This window comes from Tyto alba, unplaced genomic scaffold (genome assembly GCF_018691265.1).
Source record: "Tyto alba isolate M040663 unplaced genomic scaffold, T.alba_DEE_v4.0 Super-Scaffold_100000100064, whole genome shotgun sequence".
NCBI lineage: Eukaryota > Metazoa > Chordata > Aves > Strigiformes > Tytonidae > Tyto > Tyto alba.
In genome coordinates, this window is record NW_024881265.1 from 187,501 (window position 1) to 212,978 (window position 25,478).

The following is a 25,478-nucleotide window of genomic DNA, read 5'->3' on the forward strand; positions in this document are numbered from 1 at the left end:
AGCCTCATGCAAATGATTTTATGCAGAACGGGTTGGAAATTGATGTTGCTTTTCTTTTTTCACCCAGGATGTCTTTCCAGCTCTTTCTCTCTTTTTTATTTTAATGATTATTATTTATTTTTTACCGCTGTTGGGGTGTTAATAGCAGATAACGCTGTCCTGTTTGGGGAAAACTACTGAAATTTGACCTTTGCATCGTTTTTGTCTCTTTTGAGCCTTTTTGGCATGTCTCTGTGGCGCAACCGGTTAGCGCGTTCGGCTGTTAACCGAAAGGTTGGTGGTTCAAGCCCACCCAGGGACGAGGGAGGGTGTTCTTTTGCTTCCCCCTCCCTTATAAAATCATTAATGATGCCTCTGAGAGGGGAGATGCTGCTAATGAGTGTTGATTGCCACCGACCAAAGTCAGAGGTGATGTGGTGACCGAGCAGGTAAAAACTTTCTATCCTCTCTTTTTGCAATGCTTCGAATTTTGCCCTGTATTTTTTCCAATGCAGCTGATGCTGCACATTGAGACCGGCTCTGTTCTAAGCTTAAGAAGGTGCTTGTGGCCTTTTGGATCAATTTTTTGCTGCATTGCAACTTATTTGCAGGTTTGCGTTTCATGGGAAGCAAGATTAATTGTATGCAAAGCAGCTAAGTGATGGCAGCAAAGGTCTGATGTAATGTATGTGACAGCTGTTTGTTTTTTTTTTTTTTCTTTTGCTTATCAATCAATATCATTCCAACGCTCTGTAAAAAAAAAAAAAAAAAACCAAAAAAAAAAACAAAAAAACAAAAAACAACACCTGCAGCATAAATTGAGTTTCCAAGACTGTGAAATTGAGGGCAACAATTACTGGTGAGGGCAGAAACTCCAGTAAAAGCTGTCAACATCCCGGTGCACAGCTTGTATTGCTTCTGGACTTGCTTTGTATATTTATGATGTTAAATCTATCTCTATAACTTGGTGCTGGCCGTGCCTGGAGCTCAGCCGGATGGGAGATGGGTAGAAGAAACCATGGAGGTCAGAGATCAGGATCGCATCTTGACTGGTACCAGTGGGGCTTAGGAGTGGTTGTGCTGGGCTATGCAAAGGAGAGGATGTCTTGGAAGCAATGAGTTATCTCTCAAATTCTGGAAGGGGAGGAAGACCCAGGTGATGGGTGATGAGTTTCTAAAAGGTAGAAGCGAGGTGAGATGACTTACACGTGCCAACGCTCCTCTCTGTGAAGAGATGGAGGCACCTCAGACACAAGGAACTGAGAAATACCCAATTTATTCCAATTTAGTCATTTCCTGAAGTACTTGGTACATAAATAAATTAGAAATTGTTGCAGTGTGCCTGAGCTAGGGTGATATCAGAGTCGTGAAACCTACTTAGATGTTACTTTTTTTTAGTATTCCCTTGTGTACTCATCAAGCATTTAACCAGGACGCCGACAGTCCTCTCTGACAGTCAGTGCTCTTTCATTTTTTTCTTTAACGCCGTGATGCTGACATTCTTCTGCTGCCTTTGCTTGGACAAAAACCGATTTACCCCACCGAAAGGGCCTTCAAACCGTGCTGGTGGTGCCGCTCAGAGATCTTCCTTCCGCAGGAAAATCCCCGGCTGTTCCCGCTCCCCCTCCTCGCTCAGCCTCGGGTCTTCGCCGCTGTCGTGGTGGATGTTGCTCGCAGCCCTGATGGCCGATTTCATGGAGGTGTCGATCCAGGCGTGAGGCTGAGCCGTGTGTTCTCCTGCAAAATGCACCCTGCCCTCATGCTCGAAGAGAGCCCGCGAGTAGTCGGCGAACTGGTAAGGGGTGAAGGCAGCAAATGCCCCCATGGAGTGTTTGTCCTGTTGCCACTTCTCTATCACGTACTGGCTGCAGGTGGACTGCAGGTACTCCTTGCTCACTTGGTGGATAGCTGACAGGTCTTGGAAGACCAAATCCAGGCACTCCGCATCCGTGAGAGGCAGGAAAAACTCAGCATCGTCATTCCAGGTGTAGGAAGCCAGGATCACGCCCACCCCGCTGGAGAAGTTGTGGCTTGGGTAGTAGATAAACCGGGAAGGGCGGTCGGTGATGGAGTACCCTCCTCGGATGCCATCCTTCTCCCAGAACTTCTCAGTGCAAGCCAGGAATATTTTGGAGGCGCTCGCGTAGTGGATGGAGCGCAGGGCGTGGGTCTTTGCAGGAGAAAGCGGTGGCAGGAACTTGATGAGCCTGGTGGCTTTGGCCGTGGACGTGACAAGGACGTAATCTGCAGTCACTACGGTTGGGGCCAGAGTGTCTGGAGCACGGTAAGATACATGGACTTTGTTTCCCTTCGTCATGATTGTCTCCACCGTGCAATTGAGCTGGATGACATTGGGCAACTTTCTGTGGAAGGCTTTGGGCAGTTGGTCAAACCCTCCTGTGATTTCATCAAAACTGGAAGAAAGAAGGAGCAGGACATGAGGGAAGTACATTGGCGTTTAGGAACCGTGAAACCTTCTAGAGATGATAACAGAGCTGGGTGACCCTTTGAGTCAGGAGTGATTCCCATCCAGACATCTAAATGCCACGGAAGTTTCCTCTTCTGGTGGATTTCTGTGGCCCAGCACAAAATGGGATTTGCCATAAGAGATTGTCTTACCTCTCATTAAAGAAGACATCAAAATTCCACAGTGAGGCAAGGAAGGACAGATAAAATCCAGCGTCCTCGTTCATCAAGTCACCGATCATCTGAACTGCTCCTTGGCTTAGATTTCCTACTTTAATCAAATACTCCTAGAAAAGCCGGGAAGAAAACATAGCCTGATGTTATTATCCCAGTACATCCCATCCCTTTATATCCTAAGCCAAAAGTCATGCCCTGCTGCCTTGTCCCTGCTCCTGATCTGCTTAAAGCTTGGACCAGAAGCATGGTTTTATATATATATATTTTTTTTTTTGTTGTTGTTGTTGTGCAGCTCTGTATCTTCTTGCAGGAAATCAATTTCTCCTCTGGTTTAGCACGCCAGCGCTTCTGGAGATGAATGAACGAGGGATTTGTGGCTTTCTGTGCCCACTTTGAGACAGCTGGATCACACGAAAATGCAGTGGGTTGCTCGGTAAATCCTCCCCACAGCTTGATGTTTCATCATGCCTGATTAAGACACCCGTGATGGAGGAGCATGGCTAATTTGGATTAATTTCCAGAGCATTTCCAACTGCCACTGCTCCTCATTTATTTTTGTGTGGTGAGATTGCTCTTCCGTGGAGTCATGCTTGCTCTTTTCTCAGCATTTTAAGTAGAAGGCAGCATTGATTAAGGAAAGGACATCCAAAACTGTTGTCAGAGGAAAGGACTAGAGTGATTCGTGTCCTTTCTGCAGGGATGGCAGGTTAATAATCAGCAAGAGGAATTAAATTTACTCTCAAGCCCCAGCCCTTTACCTTGGTGGAGAAGGAGTCATAATTATCCAGGTATGTCTTGCAGTCTGTGCTCTGGAAATCCTTGAAAGCCTGGAGAGGGAACATTGATATATTCATGAGAATTTCCCAAAGCGCTGTCCCAAATTCTGTTAGGATTCATCTAGGGTATTCAGTCTTGGGGTTTGGTAACCCCCGGAGCTGAGCTAGAGCTAGTGGATCCTGCTGCTTGGACTTCAAGTTTTGGGAAGTTATGCCTCCGTGTGGCATTTTCTGCTTTGTCCAAGTCTTGGTGAATCTGTTCCGGAGAAAGAAAGTCTTGTGTACAGAGGGTTTTGCAATCAGCTGCCCTCATTTCTGAATGAGCCTTTCTGCTTTTCATCCTGAAAGGACCCTACTCTTCCTCAACTCATCGCTGAGTCTTCCTCAACCCACCATGCAGGTGAGGGTCCTCCACAGCTCAGAGGAAATAGCTTCAATGTCATTTGGATAAGCAACGTTGCTGGAAGGCAACATCCCTTCCCCCTGGGCACGTACCTTATTTAATGCTTCCCTATAAAGCTGGCTGGCACTCTTGCCTCTCTCTGATGGTTTCACTGTGTAGTTTAGGATGTTGGGGTTTCTATCAACTTCCTCAGCTCTTGTCCGAGTGCCATTAATAAAGTACCAGGTCTTGTTGTCTGTCTGGATGAATGGGTTTAGCTTTAGGTCAAATTGCTTAATGAATTCACGAACCAGGCTAGAAAAAAAGGAGAACACATGGGGGACAAGTCCTTGCAAACAACCCAACCCAAAACCCCTGCCATCAAAATGTTAGAAGCATAAAAGGACACTTTTCCCATCGAGTATGTTGGTGTAGCCACGCACTTTTTTGGCTCGTGAGTGGATATTTTGGCTATTTAAGGCACTGCCATCTCTAGTTTTTGTTGCTTGAAGTTGTCCTGCCTGCTCCCAGCTCAGTGCAGTAGCCATGGAGCCCTCTGGTTTATGATCTTTCCAGCTACTGGTTGTACAAGGGTGTGTCATCAGGAGTAAGAGCAATACCTTACTGAAGTAGGAGGCAGGGATTCCCTCGGGCTCCAACCCTTCTCCTTGGCACGTGGTGTGGTTGGTGACCCACCTACACCCTCTTCACATGAACATTTTGGCCGATGACTGAGCCCTGTTTGACTCCACTGCCTCGGAGAGCCCATATTGGATGCCCTCTCCATCAGACCCATTGGAAATTCAGCCATATTCTGATGACGTGACTTCCAAAATAGAGGACTGACCATGCATGGACATGATACTGAGATGAGAAGTCATTTTTCATTCTTCCAACTCAAATGCAGGTGATGGTGTGGGACTTTTTTGTCCCCTTTATGCAGATGCTAAGCTCTGGGGGAGAGATGGGGCAGACAGGTCCTTCCTCCTGCTGTTACACCATGTCCAAGTCCTCAGTCCCATCTCCAATCCCAGCCTTGCTCCTCAAAACACGCTGGTTCCTCGTCTGATTGTGGCTGTGGAGCAGGACCTTGCCTTACCTGTGGTTCTTTGGCAGGCGCATGGCTCCCAGCTCCACGTACCAATCCTGTCCCTCTGGTCGGTACGTCCTGATCCGCCCACCGATCCGACCACTCCTTTCCAGGATGGTAACCTAAAAACAGGGATGGGGTGGAGATTCCAGATGTTCAGGCAGTGACTATTTTAAGCAAACCACCTACAAAGCAAGTTCACAGGCAGCATTTATGGCCCATAGGGTGGGATAGCTCTCCTCCGGATGGCAAATTGAACCATCTGTAGATCCAAACCCCTCTCTGGATTGGCCAAGCTCCCTCTACCTACAGGGCAGTTTCTCACTTCCTAAGTTTTGCGTCGTGTTTGGACACCCACTCTCTGATGAGGAGGTTCTAGTGCTGGTTCAGATGCTCCCTGTGCTGGAAGGATAAAACAGGGTTTTGAAACAGCCAGAGGAAGGCACCAGCCTGTCCCTTCCTGCCTTTGAAACCTCCCTTGAAACTCACAGCTTTGAATTTGGTCTAGCACTTTGGAAGGGTCAACACAGTTTTGAAACTCCAGACTCCCTGCCACCTTAACGAGGCAGGACTGCAAGGGCTCGTGAGTCTTGGGCTGGTTGATCTACGGCAACGAACGTCGCTGTTGGGCTGCGAGTTGCAACAAGTTGGAGAATTGTAGAAGTTAAGGCTGGAGGTGCCTCTGGAAGGGTCTAGGCCAACCTCCCACTCGCAGCAGAGCTGCCTCCAAGGCTGTTCCAGGGCAGCTGCAGCTCTGCCTGATCTCCGAACCTCCTCAGGGACAGAAAATTGACCGTCTCTTTTTACCTTTGCTGCTTGCATTCATTTGGAGAGCATCTAAATGAGTTGCTTTGCATACAGCTTCCCCTCATCCCCTTCTGTCCCAGCCTATGGTTTTGAAAACCATGCCTAAATCAGATTAAATGACTGGAGCCCAATTGTTTTTCCTTCCTTCTCCCACCACTGTGGTCCACCCTCCTGCATTTCCTCTCTAGGCCAGAAAACCCCCCAAGTGTAGGAAAACAAGACCCAATGGCTCTCATGCAACTCTTTACCGTGTGGCCGGCATCTTGGAGCAACTTGGCTGCTGTAAGCCCACTTATTCCTGCACCGACGATGACCACGTTCGCTGGATGAGTTGCAGGTTCTAGCCCATCTTTCACAATCTTCAGCAGCTCATCGTAGTCTTTGTCATGAAGGCAATATTCAGGGAAACATTGAAACCTCTTTGCATGTAGGAGACCTACCAGCAGGAGTAGTTGGAAGAGGACTAGGAAGAGAAGAAAATAATGCCATGAAGGCACTCTGCAATCAGCGTGCAAGTTCATTCCTGGCAGCCTGGGAGGGACCTGACAGCCCAAATTGGCTCCGAGTATGTTGGTGTCCAAACCTTAGAGAAGAACAACTAGAAAATCCATTTTCAAATCAGCTGGCATGATTATGAAATCCATGGTAGCAGCAGTTCTCTCATGACTGCAGCTAAGTGATGTCAGTGAATGTAATTTTTTTTTTTATTTTTTTTTTTTAAGGAGAAATAAAGCCCAGCAATGATTTCTTTTATTATTATTTTTATACTCATGTTCTCTTTGTGTGGCTGCTGTGGTGAGTTCCCAAGATGAGTTTGACGCCTTTGAAAAAGCTCAAAAGTCTCCCGTTATGAAGAATGGTAATTAATGCCATTCACGTGCAAAGAATCAAGGCAATCTTGTTGTCTCAACTACCCTTTCCCATATCTTGGTAATTCATGGCATTTTTGATGTAGGGGTCTTCTCTGTTTAAATAAAGTTGTTTAGTTTTTGAGATACCCTATAGGGAATAGAGATATCTATAGAGAATAGCAGGCAGACTACAGCCCATTCAGAATAACCATTTCTACCAGAACAGACACGACATTATTTTTACAGGGAAAGGAAATTTGAACAGAAATCACCCTGAGGTTTTTCTCGTTTTGGTTTCTGTTCTCCAAAATAACTACAGGGCAACTTTCATTTTGTTTTCCTCCCCCCGAATATTGCTAGTTTCCTTCCAGGGAAAAAGAAAAAAAAAACCAAAAAGCTTTTGAAAGCACACCCTGAATAATTCTTACTCCTGGAAAAATCCCTGGGGAATCACTGCTTTTGCTAGAACAGCCCCAGATCTGCAGACAACCTGTGCGTAAACCTCAGAGCTGTTTTCCTGCAGGTGGTTTTCAGAGAGACCTAAGTCCAGCTCCTGAAAGCAGATCTTTCTACAGCCCGTAGAGCTGACCCAGCTTCCTGAAGGTACTGAATCTGCTACAATTAACCTCTTAACAGCAGCATTGTCTTCGTCAAAGTATGGTGGAATGTGATATCGTGTTGATAAAGCTACATCAACCTTCCTGACCCAGTGCTGCTGGTGCCCGGATCTTCCCCGAGGACCAGGGATGTTGCCTTGAGTTGTGTTTTTGGCATGTGTGGGGTTCAGAGCGGTGTGGAGTCAGCAGCCAGTCTCTCTGCCCTCACCTCACCCAAAGACCTACGGACCACGTGGAAGACGAAGGAGATCCTTTTGGGAGATCAGATTCTCCATGGGAGGAGAGCAAATACCCGGGGACCAGCTCTTGGAAATGTCTGACGGACCTCCATTTTCCACCAGACTTGTGTTGTGGATAGATGTGGGAGAAACCACAAGCACCTGATGCCAGGAGGTCTCCTCCAGGAAGGTCCCTGGAGATTCTGAGCTTGGACCTGTCTTTCCATCTCTCCCTGCACAGCTGGGAACATCCCACTGCACCCAGTGAGCTCCAGGTGACCATGAAATGCCCTAGCTGAAGAAAGGGAGGTTTGTGGTTATGCTGCCAGGAGGAGACGCAAAAGGTAGATGTTCTACCAGATGGGAGAAAAACTGAAACAAAAACCAAAAAAAAAATCCACCACAACAAAAAGAAACGCAACAAACCCTGGCACCAAAGAGGAAAGAAAACCAGAAAAAAGCAACGAGCTCAAGATTCAGAGGAGAGTTACTCACCAATCGTACTCATTGTTGCGGTAAGAAGATGAGTCCTCTGCTCAGATTTATTCTCATTTTATACCCTGGCTTAAAAAAAAAAAAAAAAAAAAAGCACAACCTAACTGCGGTGGTTGAAAAAAATTCCACCAATCAGTGTACCCTGGAAGAGGGCAAAGTGTGATTTGCCATAAGAAGGGGGAAATAACAATTAAGCATGTAGTCAGCTCCTCTGTGGGCTTGGGTTTTTTTCTTTAGTCACCGGTGTTACCAGCTTTGGACATCAGTCATCAGTCTATGGCACATTTGAAGGAGCTTCGTGATTATCAGAATACAGTAAGAGTGACCACACCCTTCTCTATGAAGGACAGAGAGCTTCCCAGCATTGAAATATCAGGTTCGTGTTTTTTTCCTGGTATTGCACAAAGAGGCACACAATTAAAAATCTGCCTAAATATCACAGGATGCATTCTGCATCCCAGAAAGACTTCAGTGATAACACCCAAACTACCCTTTCTGGTGACGAAATAGGGGCATTTCCAGTTGAGAGTTCATCCACCAGACACTCTTACGGGAAGTGTTGTGCAGTTTTGGTTTGATTCCGTCTCCATTAGTATAGAGGGGATCAAGAGCTTAGATGCCTTCACTGAAATGGTAAAAACTGGATGAGTTGTACCAGCATTTTTCCAGAATGGAGAACTTTGGCCTATCAAAGCACCATAAACCAATCTGAGGAACCATTCCTTGGCTGGTTCACCACATCATACCCACCGCCCGGACACACTTATAACTGTGTAGGCACCTTGGCTGGTCTTCTCCTAAAAAAATAAACCCACCAAAACCTACCCTTCCCCTCCAATCCTTTCTATCCCTTCCATCTTTTGCCTTATGCTTAAAGACTGTCTTCCAGTTGATTAGACGATTTGCTGATTTGGTTGAGAAAATGAAACTCCGTGTTGGTACTTCCCAGACTTCTGGACCTTGGGGGGGTGATCTCAGCACCAAGGCAAACACAGGTCTCAAGGAAGGGGCTCCCACTGCAAAGCATTTTGCTGGAAGTTGCTTTGCAAGCCTCAGCCATGAGTGGCTCTTCTTAGTACTATTTTCTTACTGAAATCCTCCTTTTTTTTTTTTTTTTTTTTTTTTTTTTTCTTGCAGTGCTTTCAGTTCTGCTTGCGTTAGAGGTCAGAGCTACGTGCCTCAAAGCAGAAGTAAACTCATTCCCTTGTGCTATTAAGAGTTTGGTCTTTAGACGTCTGGGTGTCTTCCCCAGCCATCCAGACGGCAAGGTTAAGAGCACAGTGCAACTTTGGTATTATTTTTTTTGTGTCTTCTTTCAGTACTGCTTCCTTTTAGTTCTTTACTTGCAGCAGTTCGATGCTCCTGCGCAGAGCAAACCTCAACACCATGCTCTATCCCATTCAGGTCTGTTGTGGGTTTTTACTAAGTTTGACCATAAAATATCTCGAGGTGGAAGGGAAACCTAAGGATTATCAAGTCCAACTCCCAGCGTTTGAGTTTTGGAGAACCATGACCAAGGGATGTGAGGTTTTGGAAAGATCAGGCGGTGGTGCCCACCTGCGGTGCTACATTGGTCTATAGTTTTAAATAACGTCCCAGATGAGTGGATTGCAGAACCATGGCAAGGTCAGGACTGTGAGCACTGCGTGGACATCCCACGCGTTATCCCTTCCGTAGAGTCATGTTCTCAGGAAGTTACAAATTACGATCCCCCTGGGTGACTCTGGTCTTTGGGGAATAGTGTTTACAAATTGCTTAAGTCACTGATGACTAGGGTTCCAATCTTTGCCATCCAGTAGGAACCCCTAAATATATTTGCATCTGTGAGATCTCTTGGTTCCGGTGGACCTGTCAGGTAAACTTTGGGATTTTGTGGTGCTACGTTCCATGGGTCTTCTTGGAAGAAGCCAGATTGTGAGTCCCATCAACAATATGCTTGTTGATGGAGTGTGGGTGTGTTTTTATAGGAAGGTGGAGGGTTTTTTGTCCCATTTCCTCTGTGCACCCCAGTCCTGGGTCAATTTAATCATCCCCCCAAAATGATATTCTCAGTGTTGCTGCTGGGATGGCCAAGGAGGTTTCACTGTGTCTTTACCATCACTTTGGCTGTGCCACTGACAGGGTCAGTCTCCTCCAAAACTGTGATGTTTTTAGTATCGCTACCTGCATCAAGGCAAAGTTAGGAACCAATTCTTTGCATCCAGTTCACCAGCTTTCGTCATAGTGTCGAAAAGTTACCCTTCACCTTCATTTACACTGTGCGATGAACATCTGTGGAAGCTTTCCTTCTAAGAAAAACTGAAGGATTGCATGTTTTCCTTGAGGTTTTTGTCCCAGTGCAAGTCTCTATTTAAGAAAATCCACCAGTTTGATTCAGGTTTAACATTTGAAAAAGGCAGAGGCATCATTTTTCTGCAAAAAGACCCTTGTTTTGTATCTGGTTCTTTTTTTTTTTTTTTTTTTCTTTTTTACTGGCTTGTGATTACCAGGTTGTTTTCCCAGTACCCATGGGGGTGTCTGTTGAAAACCCAGCAACACCTATATTATTTCTCCATATAAAGCAATGACACTTCTTGAGGGATTTGGAGGATTACATGATGAAATCAGTAAATACACGTATTCTCAGGACAGCTGGAGATTTTGGAGGGAAGGCAGTTTGTATCCTCTTGGTTTGATAGGAGCTACTTTAATACACGCCCTGGCAAGTTGCTTTAGGATCAACCTCAAATGACAGGGTTTATTGCCTGAGTATAAACAACGCATACAAAAGGAGTTCCTCCTACGTTCCCGCTCCTGTCTGCTGCTTCCCTGAAGATTACTGGAAAAGGTTTCCACCTGCAACCAGTTACAACATCAGGCTTGGAGGACAGTGGGAGGGATGCAAACCAGATTGAATCTGCCGGCCTGGGTTAGGGAAAGAAGGGACAGTTATTTACTTCCAAAGAATTGTCTTTTGATTTTAGTGTTGGTTTTTCTTAATGGAGGAGAAAAAATGTCAAGGTTTGGTCATCCAGGATAAGAGCTGGTAGAGGTTGGTGTGGGACATCAACTGTGTTTTTGATGGTGCATGGAGGAACTTGAAGCATGGGAGGTGTGAGCGTTTTCACATGTTGTGACAAATGAGCTGTGTATGCAAAGCATAGGGAGGGAAAAACCCAAGGTATATCTGGGTGGATTCGTTAATGAAATAATTAGACATAATGAGTCTTGGACGACACAGGTCTAAGGTGTGCATGCAGTTTCTGTTGAGGAAAGATGCTATTTCAGAGGAATTTCTTGTCATTCATTTCCTGCTTGCCCAGAAGTCTCCTGGGACACGTATTGCATGTCTGTCTCCGTCGTGCGACTGCGAGACAAAGCTTTTGAGATTGGGGCAATACTCTGATAAATAAATGCTAGTTTTTTAGCTTGGGTGGAAGATTCCCGCTGGGAGGCTGAGCATCCCGGAGGGGCTCGGGGGCTCAGAGGTCTTCAAACCTCACAGGCCCCCATCATGTCTGGTTGCCTTGGCCAAGAGGGACCCCAGGGACCCGCACTGGTCAGGATTCTGCCTATTGTGAATTGGCAGGGGGGGGCATTGTTCACTTGGCCAATGGTAGGGCTCGGAGCTGTCCCTCATTTGCATGCTCACTTGCATAAAGTAGGGGGGGGTGGGCGTGTTTGTAGGATTCAGGGGTCCCAGGCACTGCAGGGACAAGGCTGAGCCATGGCATCTGCTAGGGGAGGAAAGGGAAGGACCCAGCGGGGAAGGAGATTCCAGAAGGAAAGGAGTCCTCAGCGTGGAAGGAGACAGAAGAACAGGGGCAGGAGATCCCCGGCCAAGCAGAAGAAACATCGGGGCCGGGTGAAGCGCCAACCCATGAAGAAGCAGAAGAAAGGGGCTTCCAAACGCTCCTTCCTCTCCAACGCCAACAAGATGCTCAAGCAGATCAAGGGAGACGGGCTGCTTCTCCTCTCCCACCAGGCCAAGGAGCTCGTGATCAGCTTCGTGGAGGACGTCTACAACCAGGTGTGGAATGAGGCCGAGCGGCTGCGGAGGAAGAGCCGCGCTGCCCTCATCCGCCCCGCGCACGTGCGAGCCGCCCTGCGGCACGTGGTGCCGAAGAAGAGGTGGAGCAACACGCCCTCCGTGGCCACCAGAAACAGGCACTAGAGATTTTTATCTTCCTTCCCTTGAGGTTGGGAAGGGCGGTGAGCACCACCTAATAAAGCCCAAGGGAAGGGGGATCAAGACACCAAAACACCCCCATTGCTGAAAAGACCCTGTGCAACCACCACTCGGGGAAGACCTGAGCGATGCACCGGGTGGAATGGGGAGTTTGTTGAATTAATTTAGTCAACGTAGCATCGTAATAAAACCCAAATGCAGCAGTCTTTGGCGGTGTCAGGGGTTTCTTCTGCAGGGAAGGGTGATGTGGGGTTGGGCTGTGGTTTGGAGTTTCATTATACTGAGCATCTCCAAGTGGTTTTTAACTTAAAATACGGGCTTTCATGGCCTCTTTGCTGCGAGCAGATGGTTATATATACTTGACTGTATATGCGTCTTAATTACCAGCAGATGATGGGAATTGCTGTGAGCAGGGGAAAACGTCCCACCACTCAACTTTTACGCTAGGATAGTGACGGTGATATCCCAGTTCTGCTGAACCCGTCCCTCATCTCAAGTCTGTTATCCGTGACCAATTCCAGCAGCGAACCTTAAAAAGAAACAAGATCGGCCCGGCTGCGTGTGGCGCAGCAGGGGTGCCAACCACCTTTTAACGCTGGGGTTTTACGTCGCTGGGTGTGCTTCGGGGGCTGAATTTGCTGTGAAAAAGCGTGTAATTGGTAAGGTCAGAGAGAAAAAAAAAAAAAAGAGGAAAGTATTTTGGGGGGGCACCCTCCTCTCCCTCCCTCATCATCCCCCCATGATTTTTCTCCACACGTGGGTGCAGTTTGCAATGGACAAAGAGTAGGGGTGGCTACGGCACCAAGGGTTTTTTTGGGTTTTTTTTGTTTGTTTGGTTTTTTTGTTTTGTTTTGTTTTTTTTTTTTTTTGCGGGGGGTGTGTGGTGTGAAACAAGGAGAATCGTCGTTTTCCCCAATCGGCGGGGAGGATGGGGGAATGATTTCAAAAAAAAAAAAAAATATTGGAAAATTACAGTTTTGGGAAGGAAAAAGTGTGTCAGAAGTGGGATTTGAACCCACGCCTCCATTCGGAGACCAGAAATCCCCAAGCAGGGAAAGCAAAGCCTTGAGTCTGGCGCCTTAGACCACTCGGCCATCCTGACACTGGCAAAAAGCCTTCCTCACCCTCCTCATCCTCAAGAATTAATCCTTCTTCCACCTTGAGTTTTCCTGCTCCTTTGTAATTTGCAGGAAGATTTTTTTTTTTTTTTTTTTTTTTTTCTTTTTTCAGTGATAAAACCCTCTTCTGGCTCTTTTCTGCTTCCCTGGCCCACGCAGCCTGTCACCTGCTCAGGATAACCCAAGAATTTGTCCGATTTACCATGAAAAACCCCGTGGTCCTAGCTGTAATTTGGTCATCACCTCTAAAAAGAAAAATTAGGAGAAAGACGGAAAAAGAAGAGGCATGCTCATGTGCTCGTGGTGCTGGTAAAATCCCTGATTTAATTTTATTTCACTCCAACTCAGTTTTACTTTCTATTTTTAGTCCGTAGCCAACTTGACCCTAATTACTCTTTTCTTTTTTTCTCATTTTTCTCTTTTTTTTTTTTCCCTTATTTTATTTTGTCTTTTCTCTTTTCCCCTTATTGATTACTCTCTTGGAAGTCTCCCCTATCAGTTTGCAAAACCCAGCAGGCTCCATCAAAAGCTTTTTTTTGACATTTCTCCAGCTGTCCCAGAAAACGAAAGCCTGAAATTTCCAGGTTTAGCTCCAGATCTTCCTGAAAAAGTTCCCCCCCTCATACTGATTATGCAGCTTCATTAAGCAAATGCAACAATTAACTTGGGAAGAATCAAAACCAAGTTGTTTCTGGCTCTTTCTCTTCAAGGAAATGCAGAAGGAAAGGTGTTTTTGGAGGAAAGTTTTTGGGACTTTCACTAGGGTTGTGTCAAGTTAAAAAAAAAAAAAGAAAGAGAAGTGTATGCTCTTTTGGTGTAATTCCACAGTTTTCAGGCAAAAATCCCTATGAACATTCTGGATGATGATGACGAGCTGCCTCATAAAGGCTTTGCCACAGCTGGCCAATCCTGGGCCGCGTTGTCAACCCCTCATTTAAATATGTCTACATAAGACGGTGGGACACCTCTGCAGGGAGGAGCACTGAGTCTGAAGGAGACCCCATGGCTGCAGCCAACGAGAGAGGAGGAAAAACCTTGAGGAGGAGGAGGAGGAGGAGGAGGAGGAAGAGGAAGAAAGTCCAGCAGACGAAGTCTCTGCTCAAGCGGAGAAGGTCTCTGGCTCAGGTTGGGCGACGGAAACCGGCTCTGAAGGGATTAAGAATCTGGTTCAAGAAGGGATCCTGCAACAGGTGCCTCCCCAGGCTGCTGAGGCAACTGTCACCGCCGACCAGGCGCATGTCAGTGAAGGCAAAGAGGCTGATGAACGTCTCCATGGGTGTCCTTTGCAAGGGGGTGGTCATCGAGGCCGACCGCCGGAGGAGGCAACGCCGGGGGTCCTTCATCGGTACCTTGGAGTTGCGGGCGGCGGTGGATGAGGTGATGAAAGGTGACGGGGGAGTGTAGGTTGCCTCCTCCATCCCCAGCAGATCTGCCGGCACGAACTGAATGACAAGGGCCTGGCCTCTCGCCGTGGACATCCCGTCTCCCTCATCGCTTGACTGGGAGAAGAAGAAAAGAGGAGAAGGAAGGAATAAACTCAGTCCTTCTCACCCGCCTGGTTCAGTGTGGTTCCTGTAAAGATGACCGCCAAACTTGGGGTCCCACCAGAACCCCACACCCACGTGCCAGATCAGGAGGTGATTTAGAGGGCAGCTCCTGACTGGGAGCATCTTCAGCATCCTGCCCCCAAGAAGAGTACATTAATCAGCCCCTCTGTCATGCTGGTGGGAGGCCACCCAAGTCCATCTTGGCCTCTTTGAAGACCCCCTCTCCGTGCAGCTGTGAGCTGAGACCTCGGCACCCGCAGGGAAAGGTTGCTCCCCATCGGGAGCATCCTCATCCTCACCTCAGACCACACCAGATGTCTGGGGAGGTTGGAGCTCCACTGAGGAGGTTTGCCATGGTTGGAAACAGGGCCGTGGCCTCTATGACATACCTGGAAGTTACATTCGTCTTGGCTCGGTGCTGAGTAGGAGAGGGAAATGATGGTTTTCTGCCACCGATTCTCTTTATTCAGGGTAAGGGAGGTTTGTGTTTGGAGGTTTGTGTTTAGAGGTTTGGGGTGTTACGATGTTCAAGGAGGTAGGAGGTGGGTGGGCACCACACCAAAACCCGGGGTTGTCCAGATGAAGCCCAATGACCTTACAGCTCAAATGCAACAAAACCCCAACTTTAAACCAGGAGTAGGTAAAGCTCCAAGGACAGCCTGCAGCTCAGTGAAATGGCTGCTGAACCTGCCGTGGCCAGAGCTCAAGTAGCCCCGGGTGTTTGTGCAGCTCTGGGACACCCGAGGAGATGAATTTGGCCAAGGAGGCCAACACTTTGGGCCTATCTGCAGAAGGATCAGTGGCCTCCCCTGGGGTTTTTACCCTCCCAGCTCAGGATTGCCCCCCTCCATGGGATCCAAAGTGATGTGGGGTGGTATGAGGACACCAACCCTGGTGGCCTCTGACCCCTGGGCTCGCTTCTTGCTGGCTGCTGGAGCCCCTTTGGGGGGACCCTGAGGCTTGGGGGCTTCCTCCTGCTCCAGTCTGGCTCGTGTGGGGCTTGAGTGCCCGGACCCCCGCAATGGGTGCACGCACACAGACAGATCACAACCGGTATTTATCACACCACCTTTTATTCCTGAAGCTGTTATCACTACTAGCACATCACCAGAGGAGGGGGGGCAACACCAGTGGGGAGACAAAACAGCCCCCGGGGCCTATTGTATCAAATGTCTTGGTGTGGGGAGAATGTGGAGCAGTGAGGAAAGACAAAAGTCCTTTTTGTTGTTGTGTTTGAGCAGGGTGAGAGCAGGAGATGTCCTGGACTAATTTGGTGGCGAGGAACGGAAGGTGTTTTCTCTTTCCTCCAGCAGAGCAGGAGAAACCTCACCCAGAGTTGGTGTTTTCTGCCGACGGTGGCCACGCTTGGTACCCTTCACACCCCCGGAGACACAGATCTCTCTTCCTTCTCCCACGCGGGCCGAGATAACCAGGGTCCTGGTTGACTTCCAGTCTCTGGAGGAGCTGGCCCGGCATCACTGGGCTTCACCAGCACGCTATGGGAGCTGGAGCGAGCTGCTCATGCACGCAGCTGGTGCACCCCATGGCCGTGGTGGAGCCGCCGGTGCGTGATGACGTTGGAGCTCTGGCTGAAGCTCTTCCCGCACTCGGGGCAGCGGTAGGGCTTCTCCCCGGTGTGCACCCGCCGGTGCTTGGTGAGGGACGAGTTGACGTTGAAGCCCTTTCCACAGTCCCTGCAGACGTAGGGCCGCTCGCCGGTGTGGACCCGCTGGTGGGTGGTGAGATGAGCCCGTTGGCTGTACTGCCGCCCGCACTCCCCGCACCGGAACGGCTTCTCCCCGGTGTGCACGCGCCGATGCCGCGCCAGGTTGGAGACGACCGCGAAGCTCTTGCCGCACACCCCGCAGAGGAAAGGGGTCTCGCCGGTGTGGCTGCGCTGGTGGGTGAGGAGGTAGGAGCTGGTGGTGAAGCCCTTGCCGCACTCGGAGCACTTGTAGCGCTTCTCGCGACGGCCGGCGTCGCGGTGCCGGATGAGGTGGGGTCGGTCGCCGAAACCCTTGGCGCAGTCGGCGCAGCTGTAGGGCCGCTCGCCGCTGTGCGTCCGCTGGTGGGCGATGAGCTTGGAGCTGATGGTGAAGCCCTTCCCGCAGTCGGCGCAGGCGTAGGGCCGCTCACCGCTGTGCAGCCGTCGGTGGGTGATGAGGTTGGAGCTGCCGCTGAAACGCTTCCCGCAGTCGGGGCACTCGTAGGGCTTCTCGCCGGTGTGGGTGCGGCGATGCTTGATGAGGTCGGAGCTGACGTTGAAGCTCTTCCCGCACTCCCGGCACGGGTACGGGCGCTCGCCCGTGTGCAACCGGCGGTGGGTCACCAGGTGGGAACGTTGACTGCACCGCCGGCCGCAGTCGGGGCACTTGTAGGGCTTCTCCCCGGTGTGGCTCCTCCGGTGACGCACCAGGTTGGACACCACGTTGAAGCTCTTGCCGCAGTCGGCGCACCGGTAGGGCCTCTCGCCCGTGTGGATGCGACGGTGCGTCACCAGCGCCGAGCTGTGCCCAAAACCCTTCCCGCAGTCGGGGCATTCGTAGGGCTTGTCACCACCGTGGCTTTGCTGGTGACGGAGCAAGTTGGAGAAGACCCCGAAGCTTCTCCCGCAGTCAGAGCAGGAGTGCTGGGACCCCCGGCGCCGGGGATGGAAGCTCTTCTCGCTGGTGGGATGAGGGTTGGGTCTACCTCTGGGGCGAAGGCTACGGGGGAACAATTCCCTGCGTGTCCCTGGAGTTTCCCTCCCAGGACAACCCTGGACCTCCTCTTGGCCTTTCGCTCGGGAGCTGTGGTGGATGTTGGTTGGCTCGTGATGCTGGGAGACGTCCTCCAGGCAGGTCTTGATGTCTGGGTCTGGTTGCGTGGCGATGTCCTTCATCCCACTCGCCATCCCACCCTCTGCAGAGGAAAGAGACGAAGATCAGGAAGAGCCAGTCCCTGGCTGGGGTGGAAAAGGGAACCCACCGATGAAGCAGAGCGAGGGAAAAAAAATGGAAGAGGGAAAGCCGAGAAAGAAGAAAGCTCGTGTGAGCTCCAGCTTCAGCCCAGGCCCAAGCACTGACCATTGGACAGCTGGCAAAGCTTGGGCTGGAGTTCAGCTTTGGGTTCGTAAAACCCTCTGTAACCCCAAAAGACAGCTTCTGCCTTTGATTCCCATGGGCTGAGCGTTCCACTCCAGTGTGCATCTGAAGGCAACATCTCTGAAGGGATCAGGAGAGGTTCTGGGACCCCTCTCCTGGAAGATACCAAGCTCAGGCTGGGTCTCTTAGGGCCTGGGTAGAAGTCCCAGGTGTTTTGCTTTTCGCCCCGATGCTTTCTAGGTTATTTAAGCCAGTTCCTCCCCTGTGGAAGAAGGGCCTTGCATCTGAGTTTTGAGGAGCTGAGGTCCACCTCCTCTCCTCCAAACCCAGCCCAGAGGAGATCCTGTCAGATTGAGGGTCAGCAGAGCTGGTTCCTGAGACAGAGCAGAGGTCTGGATGCATTTGAGGAGCTACTACAAGAAGATCTGGGGGGCTCTGCTGGCGCAAGGATGTCGCAAGAGCTGGGCACAGCTGAGAAAGGTTCTCTCCTTGTTCTCCTACATACCATCTCCTTCCACCATGGCTGAAGAGAACACGGGGCTGGAGAGAACGTGGTAGAACATGTGCTCCTCTGAAGAAAGAGGGGATGGAGGGTGCTATGGGTCCCAAATAGGTGTCCCGAGGGGGAAGCACAATTGCCAGAAGCAATGGGGAAAGGCTCCTTCACCTCCAAAGTCTGGAGGAGCATCCCCTGTGCCCACCCAACCCCAAGAGTTAGCCCAGGAAGGAGGGAAGGTGCATCCTTACCCAAAGAGGAGTCATTTCCAGCACTCTCCTGCATGGCTTCCCGGTACTGGGCCCGCTGGCAGGGAGCGGTGAAGTACCGAGCCACCTCCTTCAAGGTCACTGGACACTGAAACAACAAAGATTTCACCCGCCACCGTGCTCAGCTCAGGGCAAAAGGGAGAGGACCCAAGGCTCCGTTCGGCAGAGCTGCAGGAGAGCCCCAAAAGATGCTGGCAAGGATCAGAGATATCCAGGTATCGTTCCCCCCGGGGTGTAATTAAGCTGTGGAAAGCTGCAGGACATCATAGATGCAAAAGGTTCAGAAAACAGCTGGCTAAACCTGGGGAAAAAAAAAAAAGAAACGTGAAAATGTTTCCAGCCCAGAAATATCTGATGGGGACGAGGGAGCTGAAGGAGCTCAACCAGGCTGGGCTCAACCTCTCCACTCTGTTGTCTGTGCCTTTTCCTGACACTTGGAGACACAAAACCCCACGTCCTGCTGTGACTTTCCACCTTCCTTTTGGTTTTCAGATGGGAATCTTGGCTCCAAGGCTCAGCCTTGTCCCGTGCCCACCACGGGCTCCCTCCTCTGCTCCTCACCACCTCTCCTGCACCCCGACCACCCACCACCGGTACATGGGGACCTTTTGGTCCCAAAGGAGTTGCAGAAAGGTGATAACCCACAGCTACGGTCAGGGAGCAGCTTGTACAGCCCCACTGGACTGAGCAGAAGGTACCCGGCACTGACGGTTCAGGTCAGCCAAAATGCATTTTTCCCACCCCGAAGGAGAAACTCTCCCTCACCTTTTCCAGCTCGGCTGAGGCCATGTCCCTCTCTGAGTCCCTCGGCAGTGATGGGGATGCTCTGCTGGAACCTATGAGGGGGAGAAGGAGGTGCTGAATTATTCCCTGGGTGGGGGGGAAAAGCTGGGATAAATGCATCTGTGCGAGGGAGGAAGCAGCCTCCTTCGTTCCTGCGGGTTTTTTCCCCTCGGGACACAAGAGAGGGCTCAGCCAGCCCTCCCCCAGCAACGCTCCGCCTGGGCGGACCTTTTCCACCTTCTTGGGAGCAGATCTGCTGCTCGGATCACCAGGGAAGAGCCAGCCAGGTCGTGGGAGCAGCTCTGGTCTTCCCCGTGCCCTCTCGTGGCACATCCCCCATGCAGAGGGATGGGGCAAGGACAGGGACCGGTGCCCCTTCTCTCCGGTCCCAGTAAAGGGACTGGGGCTGGGCTGGGAGGCACGGCGTCCCGTGTAGGTCTCTCCCTCCTTCCCTGTGTCCCTTACCTGGAGTTTCTGGCTCGGGATGTGGTGGGGGCGAGGGGGCTGCTGCTTGCCTCGACGGGCCCGGGGATGGCGGCAGGGCTCTGCCTGCCCCACGCCAGCCCCCCCACCGCCCCAGCCCCTGCTCCGGGGCCAAACCTGGGAGCCCCCTTTTCCCCTCCGTCTTCAGCATCCAGTTGATCCAACCCCTTCCTGTGTCCTCCCATACCCAGCCGAGCTGCAACGCTCTCAGAGCCACCCGGGGTTGCTGGGGGTGTCCCCCCCACGCCCCCCCAGCATCAGGGTTTGGCCCCACGGGCCTCCCTTGGGGACATCGGTCCCACTGCCACCAGCCCAGGAGTGATGGAGCAGGGGGGCCGTGGAAATCGGGTCCTCTCCCTCCTTCGGCGGGGAGGCTGGGGTTAAACGCCCGCGCGTTGAGGAGGGCAGGCTTTAGGGCTGATTTCCCCATCCTTGTGCTCTTTCCAAAGCAAATGAAAAGAAAATTATTGCTTCCTCTCCCCTCCCGGCGGCTTTTCCCAAGCGGGGAGGGATTAAACCGCCACCAAACCCCCTGCACCCACCGTAGAGAAAAGTGTCGGCGCGGTTTCAAATCTTCTGGGCTTTCTCGGAGGCAGAAATCCAGGCTCCTCTCTCATTCCCCCGCTGCATTTCTTTCGATTTTTCTTCACAGCGTTGTGTTTTCCTTGGCTTTCGCGTTCTCCTCCTCCAGCAACAAGGAGGGATAACTCGGTAAGTGGAAATTCCCTCCTTTTTCCCACCCGCAAGCGCCTGCCTCCCGAGCCCGGAGCTTTGGCGGAGGGGGGGGAGGAAAAAAAAAAAAAAACCAACCCGTTTTCACCAGCCACGTGATAAAAACGGCGTTTGAGCCGCTTTTCCAGGTGGAAAACCTAAATTCTTGCTCGCGCAGCTCCCATCCCTGATGGGCCCGGTCCCCCCCTCTCCCACCTGAGGGATGCCCCAGAGAGACCCCCATCCCCTGCCCCACGGATACTCGAAATATTTATATATATATCCTGTTTCTGCCATCACGATCCCTCCCCCCTTGGCAGAGTTTCAAGCAAGGTTGAGGTTCCCCCCCAAACCGCTGGGTTAAAAGGGAAGAGCCCGGGGGGCAAGGCGATGGGGCAGGACTGTAGTGGGGAGGTCTGGGGAGGTCTGGGGAGGTTTGGAGAGGTCTGGGGAGGTTTGGGGAGGTCTGGGGAGGTCTGGGGAGGTCTGGGGAGGTCTGGGGAGGTCTGGGGAGGTCTGGGGAGGTTTGGAGAGGTCTGGGGAGGTTTGGGGAGGTCTGGGAAGGTTTGGGGAGGTTTGGGGAGGTTTGGGGAGGTCTGGGGAGGTTTGGGGAGGTCTGGGGAGGTTTGGGGAGGCTTGGGGAGGTTTGGGGAGGTCTGGGGAGGTTTGGGGAGGTCTGGGGAGGTTTGGGGAGGCTTGGGGTGGGGGGAAGCCAGGGTTGGGTTACCTCTAGAGGGCTCTGGGTAAAATGTTGTCGCCGAGGAGCCTGTTCTTGGCGTCTCCTCTCTCCCGGATACCGGCTTGGGCTTCCGGAGCAAAGCCATGCCCGGCGTCTCCTCCATTGTGCCCTGCTGTCGGGTGGGTCGGCGATCCTCGGGGTGCAAAGAGGCTGGGGGGGGGGGGTGTGTCTGTGCATCCCTCCCCTTCCTCGCAGCCTCGGAAGACGTTTCTCTCCGGGCAAGCTCAGCAGAGGCAGCTCCAGGCTCGGCCGACAGCGAGTCCTGAGCCGGCAGCTCCAGGTAAACGGGGAGAAAGCCCCGAGGAGGGATGTGATCCTGCTCTGCAGCTGGTCCTGAGCTGCGTCAGGGCTGGGGCCGGCAGGATCCGGCCCTTGGGGATGTTCCCGGGGAGGGGGCGCAGCTCCTTTGGGAAGAGGACAGACGATGAGCAGGGTGGGGAGGGAGGTCCACGGGGCACGCAGCTCAGCTCCTGCGACGCGTGTCCCCCCCCCCCCCAGTGCCCCGTCACCCCGGGAGGGCTGAGTCCCAGTAAGATGAGGACTTGGGGGGAACCGGGATGCTGGAGGGAGGAAAGTGGAGATTTTGGGGGAGATGCCGTCTGCTGGAAGGGTGTCGGGGGGGGGGGGGGAACAGGGACCCTCCCGCACCCCAACCCCGAGCAGGCTCAGTCCTGGGTGGAGGGACCGTCCCTGTGCCGCAGCCGGGGGAGCAAAACCCCCAATGTTTGTCAAAACACCCCCAGAAAAAGCACCGAAACCCGAGCAAGAAGCGCTACCCAGGGGATTTCCCCCATCTCAAGGGATTTTTTTTTTTTCCTTCTCCACAGGGGATTTGTCAGGAGCCCTGAGAGAGGAAGGGAGGGAGAAACCCTCCGTCCCCCCGTGCTTTTCCCCGTCATGGAGCCGTGGGTGATGCTGGACCCGCGGCAGAAAGCCCTGTACCGGGACGTGATGCAGGAGAGCTACGAAACGCTGATGTCCCTTGGTAAGCAAGCACAAAAAAATCCTCTTTCCTTCTTCTTGAACATCCCCCGGTGGTTTTTCCTTGCTCTTTTTCTTTTTTTTTTCCTCCTGTCTCTAGCAGGGAAGCAAAGGCGGATGGGAAAGCGGGGGGGAGGAGGAATCCAGGCAGGTTTTTTCCCCAAACCCCAGCCTTCTCCTTAATTTTTTTGCTCTATTGATCCCTCTGCGTTCATTTTTCCTTCTTTTAGTTGGAAATACAGGCAATGGGAAGCAAAGGCGGATGGGAAAGTGAGGGGGAGGAAGAATCCAGGCAGGCATTTTCCCCAAACCCCAGCCTTCTCCTTAGTTTTTTTGCTCTATCGATCCCTCTGCATTCATTTTTCCTTCTTTTAATTGGAAATACAGGCAATGGGCGGGTGTGTTTAGCATCTCCCCCCTTCCCAGTTCAAACTGGGGCCAGGTCTCCCATCGCATCGCTCTTCCTTCTCTCTGGGAGACTTAATGTTTTTTTTTAGGGAGAGCCTGTTCCTGTTCTGCCGATTTCTTTGTCACCCCTTGCTCCGGTCAAGGCCACGCTCTCCCTTTTTTTTTTTTTTTTTTTTTTTTCTCCTTTTCCCGTCTCCCCAGCAGCACAGGGGCTGGTGAGTGAAAAAGCAGCGGAGGAAGGAGCGGCGGCGGAGAGCTGCGAGGAGCTCGAAGCCCGCTCGTCCCGCAGCCCCGAGAGGGAAAAGATCCTCGGCTCGAACAGACGGAAAACGAAGCGCCCGGATAAAGCCGTGCCGCACGGCGCTGCCAAGATGCCCAAAGGCGCGCCCGTCCCCAAAATGGACTGTGCCAAACCCCTCCGTGGGGCGGCCAGCAAAGGACCGGCACGGGAGCGGCCGTTCGGCTGCGCCGACTGCGGCAAAAGCTTCCCCTGGGCATCGCATTTGGAGCGGCACCGGCGGGTGCACACCGGCGAGCGGCCTTTCGGCTGCCCGGAGTGCGGCGAGACTTACAGCCAGAGCTCCCACCTCCTCCAGCATCGCCGGACCCACGCCAGCGACCGGCCCCACAAATGCGGCGACTGCGGCAAGCGTTTCGCCGGCGCCGCCGAGCTGGCGGCCCACGGCCGGGGCCACGCCGCCGAGAAACCCCACAAATGCGGCGACTGCGGCAAGGGTTTCGTTTGGGCGTCCCACCTCGCCCGGCACCAGCGGGTCCACACCGGCGAGAAGCCTTACCGGTGCGCCGAGTGCGGCGAAGCCTTCAGCCAAGGTTCCCACCTCGCCAAGCATCGCCGGAGCCACACCGGCGAGCGGCCCCACCGCTGCCCGGCTTGCGGCAAGACCTTCTGCCAAAGCTCCGACCTGGCCCGTCACCGCCGCACCCATTTAGGCAAGAAAGCCCTGCGCTGCGGCGATTGCGGCAAGCTTTTCCGAGCCGGGCCGGCCCTGGCTCGCCATCAACGGGGTCACCGGAGGGAACGTGCCCACCGCTGCGCCGACTGCGGGAAGGGTTTCGTCTGGGCGTCCCACTTGGAGCGGCACCGGCGGGTGCACACGGGCGAGCGCCCCTTTCCCTGCGGCAGCTGCGGCGAGCGCTTTGCCCAAAAAGCTCACCTCCTCCAGCACCGCAAGACCCACTCCGCCGACCGGCCTTACAAATGCGGCGACTGCGGCAAGCGTTTCGGCGAGGCTCCCCCTTTCCTCGCCCACCAGCGGGGCCACGCCGCCCAAAAAAGCTACACCTGCGGCGAGTGCGGCAAAGGCTTCGCCTGGGCGTCCCACCTCGAGCGGCATCGCCGCGTCCACACCGGCGAGAAGCCCTACGAGTGCCCCGAGTGCGGCGAAGCCTTCAGCCAGAGCTCCCACCTCACCAAACACCGCCGGAGCCACCTCCCCAAAGCCGCTTTCCCCTTCGCCCCCCCAACAACCGTTGCCCTCCGCCACGACCCGGCTGGCGGCGGGGGACGAGCCCCGCGGGGCCGTGGGGTTGGTGAAACCACCCGGAGCCCGCGGCGGTGAGGAGCCTCGAAGGACCGAAACGCCCCCTCGGATGGGGAGGAAGGATTGTGCTCAAGGGGAAAACGGGGCCTGGGGACACTCAAAGGACACCAAGTGACATTTAAGAGGGTGGAGGGTGGCGTTGGGGTGGGCGACGGGGCTGCTCCAGGGGGGGGATTTATCCGTCCCGTGCCCTGCTGTGACGTGGACGCTGGAAAATGGGCGTCTCGGGGCGGGGAATGAGCCTCTCCCCGAGGGAATCGGCGCTTTTCTCCACCGGGACTGGGTGTGGGGGGGGTAACGCGGGGCTGGTTCTGGTGCCAAACCGCGGGGGGGTCGTTTCGTGCCCGCTCGTGGCTGCCGGCGAAGATCCCGAAGGCGAGATACCGGGGGAGCAGCGCGGGAGGTGCCGCCGTGGGGTGAGGAATAAAAAAAAAAAAGAGAAAAAAAAAAAAAAAAAAAGAGAAAAAAAAAAAAAAGGACAACCCCCCCTCTGTAAATCCACCCCCAGCCCCGCAGCCGCCTGTGTCTGCCGCTTCTCACGCGCCGAGCCAGGGCTCCGCCGCTTTTCCCCGCTCCTGGTGGGAAACGCCGCGAGCGTCTCCTCCCTCTTTCCAAAGACAAAATCCACGCCGAGGGATTTTTCTTTTTCGTGGAACTACCTTCTACTTTATTTGCTAACACGAGCTGAGGAAACCCGGCCACTTCCACTCTTTCCAAATTCCCTCCGCACCACCCAAGCAGCAATTTTTTTTTTTGGGGGGGGGGGGGGGGCGTGGAGGGGTTTGTCCCAGCGAGGAAGCAGCAGAGCTGGCAACCGATTCAGTGATTTGGGTCCCCCCCAGCTCTTTTCAGAGCCGTTTGCCCCCCGCCCCCCCCCCCCCCGCCCGAATAAAGCCCCCTGAGGAAGGGGGTTCCCTGGGTGGTTTTGCCGATGGGGAAAACCCATACGCCCCAGCTGCTTTGCCCCCCCTTCCCACCCTCCCCCAACGGTGGGGCAGAGGATGAGGAGGGTTATAGGCAGAAGTGGCGTCTCCCCACCGCCCTAAATTATCACCCAGCCCTCCCCAGATCTACTCCCCCCCCCCCCAAGTCTCCCCTAGTCCCTCCTCTCCCAGTCTCCCCGCTACGCTGGTTGCTACCCCCCACACACACCCCCCAGCACAAGCCGCTCACCCTCCCCACGCCCCCTCCATCCCCCCCTTCCCCACCCTGACCCTCCACCCTCGGGGGGTATCCTGCCCCCCCCCCTTTTTTACCCCCTCCCCAGTTGTT

General features: G+C 52.8%; 3 protein-coding genes and 2 non-coding genes across 9 annotated transcripts; 2 read left to right on the top strand and 3 right to left on the bottom strand.

Moving 5' to 3' along the window:
- The first annotated feature begins 227 nt into the window (after positions 1-227).
- TRNAN-GUU lies at positions 228-301 on the top strand. Its single transcript has one exon. It is a non-coding gene; the product is annotated as a tRNA-Asn (tRNA).
- Positions 302-1,315: 1,014 nt separating this feature from the next.
- Positions 1,316-6,198, bottom strand: IL4I1 (interleukin 4 induced 1). The gene is made up of 6 exons (XM_032989824.2): positions 5,926-6,198; positions 4,880-4,992; positions 3,894-4,095; positions 3,381-3,449; positions 2,599-2,732; positions 1,316-2,393 (listed from the first exon to the last, which is right to left on the bottom strand). The coding sequence occupies exons 1-6, from the start codon at positions 6,196-6,198 to the stop codon at positions 1,556-1,558; spliced, it is 1,629 nt and encodes a 542-aa protein (XP_032845715.1). The 3' UTR covers positions 1,316-1,555.
- Positions 6,199-13,020: 6,822 nt separating this feature from the next.
- On the bottom strand, positions 13,021-13,128 carry TRNAL-CAA. The gene is made up of 2 exons: positions 13,091-13,128; positions 13,021-13,066 (listed from the first exon to the last, which is right to left on the bottom strand). It is a non-coding gene; the product is annotated as a tRNA-Leu (tRNA).
- A 3,919-nt stretch (positions 13,129-17,047) lies between these two features.
- On the bottom strand, positions 17,048-20,453 carry LOC122154372 (zinc finger protein 189-like; the record flags this gene model as incomplete). Its single annotated transcript, XM_042802498.1, has 4 exons — positions 20,348-20,453; positions 19,305-19,375; positions 18,522-18,840; positions 17,048-17,592 (listed from the first exon to the last, which is right to left on the bottom strand). Coding segments are annotated over exons 3-4 (579 nt in total), but the record flags the coding sequence as incomplete, so codon positions are not given.
- LOC116963874 (zinc finger protein CKR1-like) lies at positions 20,419-24,861 on the top strand. 5 transcript variants are annotated; one of them, XM_042802196.1, is made up of 4 exons: positions 20,419-20,516; positions 21,282-21,535; positions 22,083-22,240; positions 22,846-24,861. In XM_042802196.1, exons 3-4 carry the CDS (start codon positions 22,153-22,155, stop codon positions 24,222-24,224), a joined length of 1,467 nt encoding a protein of 488 aa, XP_042658130.1. In that variant the 5' UTR covers positions 20,419-20,516; positions 21,282-21,535; positions 22,083-22,152; the 3' UTR covers positions 24,225-24,861. The 5 variants fall into 5 exon arrangements, with proteins under 5 accessions (XP_042658130.1, XP_042658123.1, XP_042658137.1 ...); XM_042802189.1 differs by having other exon boundaries at positions 20,425-20,516; positions 21,279-21,535; XM_042802203.1 differs by having other exon boundaries at positions 20,428-20,516; positions 21,451-21,535.
- Positions 24,862-25,478: the final 617 nt, after the last annotated feature.

Bases quoted from the DNA above. Each gene is read 5' to 3' on its own strand.
- LOC116963874 (XM_042802196.1), top strand. From the start codon at position 22,153: ATGGAGCCGTGGGTGATGCTGGACCCGCGGCAGAAAGCCCTGTACCGG. The intron at 22,241-22,845 runs GTAAGCAAGCAC...CCGTCTCCCCAG, and splicing joins CGAAACGCTGATGTCCCTTG to CAGCACAGGGGCTGGTGAGT.
- IL4I1 (XM_032989824.2), bottom strand. From the start codon at position 6,198: ATGAACTTGCACGCTGATTGCAGAGTGCCTTCATGGCATTATTTTCTT. The intron at 2,733-3,380 runs GTAAAGGGCTGG...CGGCTTTTCTAG, and splicing joins ATGACTCCTTCTCCACCAAG to GAGTATTTGATTAAAGTAGG. The intron at 2,394-2,598 runs GTAAGACAATCT...TCTTTCTTCCAG, and splicing joins GATGTCTTCTTTAATGAGAG to TTTTGATGAAATCACAGGAG.